Source organism: Ipomoea triloba, chromosome 15 (genome assembly GCF_003576645.1).
Source record: "Ipomoea triloba cultivar NCNSP0323 chromosome 15, ASM357664v1".
NCBI classification, from domain to species: domain Eukaryota; kingdom Viridiplantae; phylum Streptophyta; class Magnoliopsida; order Solanales; family Convolvulaceae; genus Ipomoea; species Ipomoea triloba.
In genome coordinates this window covers 23,159,420-23,171,072 of record NC_044930.1, presented here as the reverse complement: position 1 = coordinate 23,171,072, position 11,653 = coordinate 23,159,420, and the positions used below count along the sequence as shown (strand labels likewise).

General features: G+C 29.6%; 2 protein-coding genes across 8 annotated transcripts; one reads left to right on the top strand and one right to left on the bottom strand.

Moving 5' to 3' along the window:
- The first annotated feature begins 4,624 nt into the window (after positions 1-4,624).
- LOC116006136 lies at positions 4,625-6,873 on the top strand. 7 transcript variants are annotated; one of them, XR_004095063.1, is made up of 4 exons: positions 4,641-4,923; positions 5,073-5,168; positions 5,678-5,768; positions 6,669-6,873. XR_004095063.1 is itself a non-coding variant. In XM_031246413.1 (3 exons), the coding sequence occupies exons 1-3, from the start codon at positions 4,640-4,642 to the stop codon at positions 6,335-6,337; spliced, it is 501 nt and encodes a 166-aa protein (XP_031102273.1). In that variant the 5' UTR covers positions 4,625-4,639; the 3' UTR covers positions 6,338-6,873. The 7 variants fall into 7 exon arrangements, 5 of the variants coding, with proteins under 5 accessions (XP_031102273.1, XP_031102276.1, XP_031102274.1 ...); XM_031246413.1 differs by lacking the exon at positions 5,678-5,768 and having other exon boundaries at positions 4,625-4,923; positions 6,217-6,873; XM_031246416.1 differs by having other exon boundaries at positions 4,625-4,923; positions 5,678-6,873.
- Positions 6,874-7,824: 951 nt separating this feature from the next.
- On the bottom strand, positions 7,825-11,162 carry LOC116005893 (putative expansin-B14). Its single transcript, XM_031246126.1, has 4 exons — positions 11,119-11,162; positions 10,708-10,790; positions 10,472-10,584; positions 7,825-8,019 (listed from the first exon to the last, which is right to left on the bottom strand). The coding sequence occupies exons 1-4, from the start codon at positions 11,160-11,162 to the stop codon at positions 7,825-7,827; spliced, it is 435 nt and encodes a 144-aa protein (XP_031101986.1).
- Between the last annotated feature and the right edge of the window lie 491 nt (positions 11,163-11,653).

Below are 11,653 nucleotides of genomic sequence, written 5' to 3'. Positions count from 1 at the left end.
ACGACGCTGGCAATCTTTGTATCCTCCTCCGTACCACGGGTGGAGGAGGAAGAGAAGGAGAAGAAGACTGGTACGAAGGAGGATATAATACAAGAGGATATGAAGAAGGGACGTAGTACACAGCCATGCCGCCACGGCCATTGGGTACCACCAATGTGACGTATGATGCTTGAGACTGTGCCATGCCGCCTCTCAATTCAATATTCTTCTACTCGATCAATGCCTTCCATAAATATATAAGGTCGTAACAAACATAATCTAAAAGATAAGTATAAACACATCTATCTATCTATCTCTAATTCTCTATAATTCAGGTAATTCACTCCAATTCTCTTTAATTTCGACTTAATTCTTGTATGTATTTTATAACAAATAATACAAAATATTTTATTTAAATATAATGCATACAAATTTTGTCCACCAATTTTTTTCCAAAACAATTAATTACAGATCAGAGTATTATATTTGATTAGAAATAGTCAAAACTTTTGTATCATATTTATATTTTGTACTCTGTATCAATTACATATAAATTCCTAGAATATATACATATAAACATAATTAAATTATATTTTAAACTAACTGAATGGAATTAAAGTGTATGGTAAAATTAATTGTTTTTTTTTTAATACAACTAACTCTATTAGATTGTAGTATTTGTTCATCATACTTGAAGAACCACTACATGTCATCTGAGCACAAAGTGTTTGGCATTGAGTCATCAAAGATAAAAGGACAAATCGAGATATTAGGGTTTTAATTGATTTATGAATAGTAAGTTGAGTAATTTTTATTTTATTTTTTTTGTAAATTAATAACGATAAAAAGAAAAGAAAAATAAAGTTAAAAGTCAATACTTTATTTTGAATTGCGTCTAGTACATTATCCAATTATCCCGTCAACCTTAATCACTGACCGAACCAAATTTTCTATTTTTGAATTAATCAAGTTGAAATTTTTTCGCTTTACCGAAGTACTTTAGTAAAATTTAAAAATTCTTAAATTTTATAAGCAAAAATTGTTAATCCATTGTTTAAAATTTAGTGAACTTTGAAACATATATCAAACATGAAATATAAAATAAAACAGCCACACAAAAAAAAAAAAAAAAAAAAACACTAAAAATCAGTGTTGCAAAAATCTTGTCTAGGCGCTAGTCGACCGCCTAGCGTATCACATTAAATGGTGGTCTAGGCGGCTGGCCGGCTAGGCGACCGCCTAGGCCGTCAAAGTACCGCCTAGTCCGCTTAGGTGCTGACCGCCTAGGCGTCGACTAGACCGACTAGGCCTTCTAGTCGGTCGATTAACTATTGTTCTTTTTTTTTAATGGGTTATTTCACTCAAAACAACATCGTTTTGAGTGAAATAATTCTAAATTGTACAAACTTTAGATATTTTTTAGGTTAATATTTAATATTTTAGTATTAACTATTAAAGTATTATATAATTTATAATTATTAGTCTTTAAAAAATTAAAAATACTTAAACAAATTTTTAAAAAATAAAAAATAAAATAAAAAAATACACGGACACCTAGGCGCTGATTAATCCCCGGCTAGGCGTCCTAGGCGCTAGGCGCTCCCCGAGCGCCTAGCGATTTTTTCAACCATGCTAAAAATAAACAATAAAAACCGAGCCCATGCATTTGAACTGAACAACAAATGTCTGAAAATGTTAACTAATTCAATGAAAGGGAAGGTTGATTTTTCCCTTCAAAACTCTTGATTTATTAATAGTCAATGAATTAATGTTGAAATTAACACAAATCTCTTGTTGGCTAGCTGCAAAGAAAATAAATGAGAAAGAAAAATCAGCAACACCCTTGCAGTCCTTAAAATCTACCATCAAGAACCAACTAAACAGTACAAAAGGCACCAATTTCGATAATACCGATTACGGTTAACACTCGTAGTAAAAAGACCGGTTTCAATAGTACTGGCGAAAGCCATGGGTTTGTAATGTGGCTCACATAACTTTCGTCGGATCGACCTCTTCATTGGATGAAAATGTGTAAGGAAAACCACTACAAAGGGTCAAGGAGATGACCAAAGCATGAAAAGACCAAAAATACCCCTGTTTTGGATGGTCATTTGACGAAAATTTTAACGGTGGACTAAAAGTGGCAATAACTAAATAAGATTGGCCGCAATGTGGCAAAAATTAATGAAGTGGACTAAAATTGGCAATGCCCCAATAACAGTAGGACCAAAAATGGAAATGACTCAAATTTTTTTGAATTAATACAGACATAGTAAATATTAAGAGTAAATTCTAGTAAAGGTCCTTCGAGTTGTATACATTATTAGCTTTGGTCCTCAACTTACAAACCTACTAAAATAAGTCCTCTAACTTTTCTAAAACTACATATTATTAATAGTCCAAATTCCACTAAGGTTCTCTGAGTATGAGACAGTACCAACTTTGATTCAACTTACAAGCCTAACACAATATAAGTCCTTCAACTTCTCTGATCTACAACTATCACTTATAGTCTTTCATTGATTTTTTTTTTTTTAAAGTACTAGGAAAACGTATGTGTACTTTCCTTTATATATAAGTATAAATTTATAAAAATGGTCACCACCACCACCACCACCACCACCACCACCACCACCACCATCATCATACCACCACCACCACCACACAATAATATAAATTTCTAGAATTTATATATAATTCAAAGATTTTAATATAGATTACTAATATATATTTGACATATATTTTTACGTATCACGCATAGAAAATACTAGTTTGGTTGATACAACGCATGGAATATGATGAGTATATAGTCCAATCTTATTAAATGATTGCAAACATGTACTTATATTTTGACTTCCTTATTTTTTAAAATTTATTTATGAATTTTTTTTATCAAAACATATGAGCATATAATAGACTAGTATTCGATCCGTGCGATGCACGGTCATTATATTTGGCATTTGAATATTTCAAAATTTGAGTATATTGCATCTCAAAAAAATAAAACGTTATAGATTCAATAGTAAAAAAAAAAAAAAAGATACAAAGTAGGTAATTTAAAAATAAAAAATTTCATTGATACAAATTGTTAAAAATTTCTTTATATACAACATTTTTTGTCGTACTAAGAGACTCCACATTTTCATCACAAATCAAGACTTTTAACCCCCTTGGTACAAAACTCAAATATTTGGTACATTACTTTGAGTTACGCAACTAATTGCTGTATGCATTAAATACGTCTCTGATGTAGACAATATTCGTTTCGATTTATTATTATTGCTTGGTTGGACCCGGTCCAGTTCCATCTTCTCATCTATAAACACATAATATTCATGTTTCGAATACACCATAATTACAAATATATACGTAATTCACAAATCTTCAATAATAAGTATGATACTTGTAAAATATATATACATTAATGTCTAAAATCAATTGTAATCATACATATGCTATTTATAAATATGGCAAACAATATAAACAAACTTTGAGTCCAAATGTTGTAATTTGCCTGCTTACTTAGCCCAAACAACCAGTCCAAATCTTTGACTATTGTCGCAATCGAATCATCTCCACAGTGTAAAAGATTCTGGCTAGGTATAGTTATATCTCACAATCCGCATCATTTGCTTCCCCTAAAACACCGTCACTAATATCTACTATCCACTTGGAGAAATTTTCTATTTCACATAAATCAGAATCTTCTTGCAGGTTTTGCAATCGAAGATTTTTTGTTAACCTCATCACTCTAGTAGTTGCACCTGTGCGATGCACGGCATAAATTTTAAGTAATTTTATTATTGATAATGATTTTAAAAATGATAAAATTAAACATTAATCATGAAAATTCATTCTGAAATGGTTTTTTTTATAAAGCATTGTTTTATTAGATATCACATGAGATAGTTATGAACATATACTACATCGTAATAAAGTTGGTAATACTAAAAAAAAATCACTTGAGATTTGACTATTCGCTTTATTCATTAATATATATAATTTTGTAATTTAATAATTATGTTGATTTGATATGAATAATAATTAATATAGATATTAAAGGAATGTTCTTATATAGTTGTGTATGTATATGTTTAAAATAATACATATAATAATAAATTTACTTAAAATAATATATATAATGATACCTTTAAACTAATTATATATATATATATAATTATATAAGAAAATATACACAGATGACACCATAACATCACTACAAATATAAAATCACAAATTATAAAGTCCAAATATCATATTCAATTATATATAATCAAAATTTTGGTTAACCTTTTTGTTAATTCATTTAACCAATAGTTTCGAAAAGAACTATTGGACCAAAATTTTTTGCTTAAGGAAAATTTAATAAAAATAATTAGGTTTGGTCAACTAATCAAAATTCTTCAATTTGATAAGTTAATGAATTTTTCACTAAAATATGTACAACTCAACAAACACAAACAAAATCGAACTATTCAAACATAATACATATAGTTTCTTTTGAAAGGACATAATACATACAGTTAAATTCTCATATATTGAGATTAAATTTAAATCTTTGAAGATGGATCAAAAAATAATTTAAACAATAATTAATAATCTCAATAAATGTAAACTAATCATCTTTATCCTATTTTTAAAAAAAATAATTTATACACACATGACACACCCAGAACATCCTAACCCTACCCACTTTCTCTGTCGCCGTCTGCCTCGGCCTCTCACTTCTCTCATCGTCTTTCTCTGTTTCGCTGCATCGGCGTCTCCGCTTCACTTCCTTCGACGGCTCTGGCTCGGCTTCGACGCTCTCATCGTCTCTCTCTATATCACAGCCTCTCCGGTTCTCCTCCCTAGGCGCCTTCGACTCTCTGCCCTCAACGCTTTCGAGTTTGAAGCCCCAACTCTCAGCATACCTGTGCGACAACCCATTGTACAGGACTACAGGTGGTGTGTTTGAACCACTTTATTGTAAAGTGCATGTTTTTATAAGCCCAAAATTCTTGTACAACTTCCAATCAGGGTTTGGGTTTTACCTTTATTTTTAACTTCCATCATTACTGTTTTCTCCCTTCATCTATATATTCTTCTTTCAGTTTAGCAAATTTCTCCCTTCAAGCAACCGGTTACACACTCCGAGGCCCCAACGTCGGTCGCCAATCCAGGGCCACTACCTCTCGTCACACGCTATGGTAATTCAACAGCATTACTTTAAATTGTTTGCTCTCATCAACGTTTCTTTTAAATTGATTAAAAGCAAATTTGTGGCATAAGCTCAACTATTATAAAAAAAAAAAAAAAACCAGCTTCGTTTGTTAATTTAATAACAGTTCAGCTTTCAAATGTCAATTCTACTTCTATATATCCTTGATTGATAGAGCTGCTGTTTCCTTTGGCCCTGATTAATTTACATACGTTATATTATATTTATTTATGTTTCTAGATTTTGATTTTTTACTATACTGTTTTTCTGGCTTTTAGTGGGTGTAGGATACTTCAGTGGCTTTTGCTATGCCTTTATTTGTTCAGTATTGGTCCCATCAATTGCCTTCTTTTAATGTGTTTCGCTATGCCTAGCATGTGCCCAAATGCAAATTTTTTCTGATCTCTTTGTTTAAACAGAAGTAGAAATTTATTGGATCTTTATTTTGGTATCTTATTTACTCTATTATGATTTTTCTTTATTTTTATGTGTAATTAGCTACAAATCATGTCTCTTGAGTCTGGACAACGAAGAAATGAAAGAATAGGACTGAACTAAAGCTACAAAATCTGTAAGACAATGGAAAAACGTAAGCATTTATTACCCCTTTTGATGCCTAAGCAATAAACATAGAACTGTCAGTTTACTATTTGATTTTGAATGTTTTTGTAGATAAATATAAAACTCATTTTCTTAGTCTCAGAGCATAGTGTCACATAATAAAAACATTATAATCTAGAATAACTTGCTCTATAATTTAGATTTACCATGATATACTCTCACTTTTCACAGCAACTGAGATGTGAAGAACAACACTGCATGAACTGTTCACTTCAACAGCTTGAGATAAATCCTAACTATGAATCTATAGTTTAGACTACATATTTAAACAAATTTCAACCATATTGACAATAGTGGTTAGATTACCTGTTCAAAGTCATCAACATCTTCCTTATCCTCTTCTATCATTTTAGAAATCAAGTCATTGTCTTGGTGTTCAACTAATAGGTATCAACTAATAGTTCATATCTTACCAGTCTAATCACAGTAAAAGCTGAGGCTGAGGTAGTACCCCTTTGTTGGTCTTTCTTAAATCCAATCTTGAACAGCATAGCCATGCCAATCAGTGTCTCCAGTTCTGGCGGGATATCAACATGAATCTCCAAAATATTGTTAACAAAAAAAGAGGTAGATGTTTAGATAGATAAACCAATAAGTATAGAATATTAATATACCTGATTGTATTTCTTATACAAAATACTTGCTGGGACTCCATCTAACTCAGCAACCTCCCATAGTTTGTAGAGCTCTTATTTCTTTTACATATACATACTGAGAAGGCATCCTCAAAGGTGATTCACAAATTCGCAGAGAGGTTTAAGTGCTTTATTCGTGTGGACAATTGGCTCGTTGGCTTTCAGATTTGTAATGTATTTATAGGGATTTTACATTCTTTTCTTACATTACTTACATACGGTAATAATTGTAGGTTTTTAATAATGTATTGGAGATTGAAGAGGCGATTAGGCACAATTAATTGGCGAGACTGTTGATATTCTACTAAGAATATTAATCAGTATTTATATTTGAATATTTGATTATTATATTTGAAATCTGATCAAAGAGGATGATGTAATTAAATATTTGTTATTAATGTTTCTTTGGGAATGAACGGGCAAGACAGTGTAATTAAATGGGGTGGCAGTTCAGATTTTTAAAGCATCAAAGCATAAAATAATTATCAGACCAAAACATTTAATACGTAACAAAAGGTTATAGCAGAAGCTTTTTAGCAGAAGCTTTTTAGACAGTAAAAACGATGCCGTTCCTTTTTAGGCGGGAAGCAATCATTGGCAAAAACATTTTGCTATTATATAGAGTATATGATATATGATATGATGATATGATTCTATATGTGCATTGTACTGGAGAATTACTAGTAAAATTAATATATATATATATATATATAATGTATTAATTATATTAGTTGTCGCTTCTATATAATATACATACATACATGATATATATTTGTCGCTAGAACCTCGAAGGATGACAAAGCATGCTATCATGTCTTGTGTTTTAAGGTAATTGTATTCGTTGGGCTCAAACTCAAAATCTTTGGCTAAGACAGAAGAGATCCGCAACATATCATTCACATTACATGGGTATACACGATATATATTAATTGATAATTATTATATGTGTACGTGTGTATAAATAAATATAACTACAGTAATTATGTATTAATTACGATATATTAATATTTACTATTTATGTATTAATTCGTGAAAATCTATAATATAGATCTTTTTAAAAAAAAAATTCAAAACTTAATTGATGATTTATGAGTTGTAACTGCAAAGTTACAGTAACGGTTGAAGTTGAAGTTTTTAATATATATTAAATCAAAATATTTTTATATAAAATTTTAAACCAACAAATCACAGAATTGGTGGCATTAATTTATTATGATGAAATATAAATTTTACAAAATGAGACTTGAATTTTCTTCTTTGATTTGAATATGAGACAAATCATTGCCATTACTGACATCCTAGCATCCCACACTGCAAAATCAAATTGTACCAAATTAAACACTAAGCAATACACATTAACGCACTAGATGTAACATTATAAAATTGAAATTACCTTTGGTATGAGATCTGAATCTTTCCAGCATTGCGCAATGCATCAGCTTCACCTGACTTTGCCAATGCACCAAAAGCGGTTCCACTCAAGTCAAACCAAATTGGCTGATCGTTGCATGCACCGGGACATTCATCTGTTATATAAACTTTCACATAATTTCCTGAACATTCTGGATTTGAGTTGCATTGTACCTAAAGTGTACAATTAGTTCCCAAACAAAACAAATTATTTAATTAAATACACATAAAAACAAGACAAAGGATTTCTCCGTGTAAATTTGTAACAAGTTGCACTTCATCTCATATTATATATCTCCATTTAAATCTCATTTCTTATATAATTAGGTTATCATATAAAGACATAAAATAAAACAAAACTATTTTATCATATTGACATGAAAAATACATATCTTTTAGTTTATACTAGTATCTTTTAGTTTATACTAGTATTTACCCCCGTGCGTTGCACGGAATGAATTTGTTATAATATTTTAAGAAATATTTGAATCGATATACAATTATATAAATTATAACATCGAATATGAGTATGAATAAGTATATAAATGCAATTATAGTATGAGTCTTCCTTGCATGCAACAAATATCACAAAAATTCAGTGTTCTAAAATAAGTGTATAAATGCAATAGGTAGATACTTTACATTATTGCATCATATTCATTAATTTAATTACTTTTCGAATAGTTATTGCATGATCTTGAGGAACACTTATATTTTGATATTCAGTAAGTATAACTATATTAGAGAAAAATTTATATGGGAGGAATGGGATAATCAGTTGAGTAATTGTTGGTTGACCGTAAAGCGTTGTGTTGGAGGAAGAAGATGATATATAGTGAAGATGATATTGCCCTTCACTATATATCATCTTCTTCTTTCAACACGTTGATATTCTTTGGACAAATAACTGTTGGAAAAAAATTAGCATAAAATGACATTTTACTGGCAATATTGTGGTACAAATATATGTGTGGTCCACTTTCGATTTGGATCGGGTCAAAGTGGATTCGTGTTCTTCGTAGTTAGACGAAAAGATTGATATATTGTACGCTCAAAACTGATAATGGGTGAATGAGAAATTGGTTCTCAAAGTTGACCCATTTGAGTTAGAAAAATATAGAGAAAAACCTTTTGTCCGACATTGGTTTGAGAAGTGGTTTGCACCACTACTTATATAAGACTTTTTCTAAGTCTTATTGAATTGTATAGCATAGAGGCTCTCTCTCGCGCGCAGGGGGGGTGCAAATGAAATCCCAAAATAAACTTAAAAAGGCTTGACTCGTGCGCCGACACCTGCATGCACGAATGTCGTTCAGAAAATTGGTTGGGCTTGCGGGTTGAATTATGCCAAATTTTCATATTTTTTACAATATTGGGCGGGAAGTTAAAACTTAAGATATTGTTTTTATTAATAATATAGATTAAATTGCAGAGAAATATATATACTGAATTATTACCATTAGCAATTCTAGTCTAGAATTGTATTACGAATAGGAACGTAGGGAAGATTATATTTTATTAGGAATTCTATTTTAATTTACAATTGTATTAGCGATAGGAATTGTATTACCATATTTTACAATATTACGCAAACCATAATATTATAGGTCTGTTTTGGGCGGGAAGTTAAAACTTAGGATATTGTTTTTATTAATAGTATAGATTGCATTGCAGAGAAATATATATACTGAATTATTACCATTAGCAATTCTAGCCTAGAATTGTATTACGAATAGGAACGTAGGGAAGATTATATTTTATTAGGAATTCTATTTTAATTTACAATTGTATTAGCGATAGGAATTGTAATACCATATTTTACAATATTACGCAAACCATAATATTATAGGTCTGTTTTGGGCGGGAAGTTAAAACTGAGGATATTGTTTTTATTAATAGTATAGATTGCATTGCAGAGAAATATATATACTGAATTATTATCATTAGTAATTCTAGTCTAGAATTGTATTACGAATAGGAACGTAGGGAAGAATATGTTTTATTAGGAATTCTATTTTAATTTACAATTGTATTAGCGATAGGAATTGTATTACCATATTTTACAATATTACGCAAACCATAATATTATAGGTTTGTTTTGGGCGGGAAGTTAAAACTTAGGATATTGTTTTTATTAATAGTATAGATTGCATTGCAGAGAAATATATATACTGAATTATTATCATTAGTAATTCTAGTCTATTACGAATAGGAACGTAGGGAAGATTATATTTTATTAGGAATTCTATTTTAATTTACAATTGTATTAGCGATACGAATTGTATTACCATATTTTACAATATTACACAAACCATAATATTATAGGTTTGTTTTGGGCGGGAAGTTAAAACTTAGGATATTGTTTTTATTAATAGTATAGATTGCATTGCAGAGAAATATATATACTGAATTATTATCATTAGTAATTCTAGTCTAGAATTGTATTACGAATAGGAACGTAGGGAAGATTATATTTTATTAGGAATTCTATTTTAATTTACAATTGTATTAGCGATACGAATTGTATTACCATATTTTACAATATTACGCAAACCATAATATTATAGGTCTGTTTTGGGCGGGAAGTTAAAACTTAGGATATTGTTTTTATTAATAGTATAGATACCTCATAACATTGTCCACAGCCTTTACCGCTTTGGTATAGAGCTTGATTTCCTGCCGCTATTAAGGAATTGTATGGAGGATTGCCTACATCTCCATATCCACAAGCTCTAGAATCTACAAGATGTAATTAAAAGAGAGTAACATGTAATGTGCCTCACACAATGATACATTGACACTAAAGCAACAAATATATTAATGTAATATAATAATATACTCATAATAAATAAATAAGTTTACCGGTTCCATGTCCATCGGGTGAACCATACCATGTTGCAGTTGGAGGTGCAAATCCAGTTAAAGTTGCATTATTAAAAATATTTCTACAAGAGCAACAGTTAAAGAGAATGAAGAACATAATAAGAATTATGCAATGCGAAGAAGCCATAATTAGTTTTTACTTCGTTGTTGTTGGGAAAGATTGAATTTTGTAGTACTGTTTTTATACTAAAAAAATCCTTTCACTTACCATATAATAATTATATATGCTAACAATTCGATCTATCAAATCTTTTCAAATTAGTAATTGTTTAGGCTCATTAATTAAACATTAATTCGATTTTGTAATCTTATACACTAACAATTCGATCTATCAAATCATATATACTAACAATTCGATTTACTTCAACGCGATGCGGCTAGTGTAGTGACGTGTAGACGTCGCTAATCTTATCGGGATCTCGGGGTCCCTCCATCTCACCAAAAAAAAATTAATTAATTATTATATAAGTTTGTTTCAAAGAAATAATTACTATATATGTTATTATGTAATTATTATTATATTAATATCAATTTATTAATTTTTTATAATTTTTTTTGAGTGCTACTGACTCTGTTACAACTTAATTTTTTATAATTTTATTTAATATCAACTTTAATTTTGAAACAAATTATTATAACACTAAAGTATTTCTAACTATTTTTGTAGTTTCCTTATATTTTTAAAACTATATATAAGTATTTATTAATAAAAACATATAAGTTATTGAAAAATATTTTTCTCACTAAATATATAAGTACTTCTTAAAGTGTATGTGTTTTTCAAAGTAAATTATCATTAAATGATCAGGATTCAATTCTTATTAATAATATATTTGAAGAATATTTATTTTATAAGAAATCTATACTATTAATAAAAACAATATCCTCAACTTTAACTTCCCGCCCAAAATACTCCTACACTATT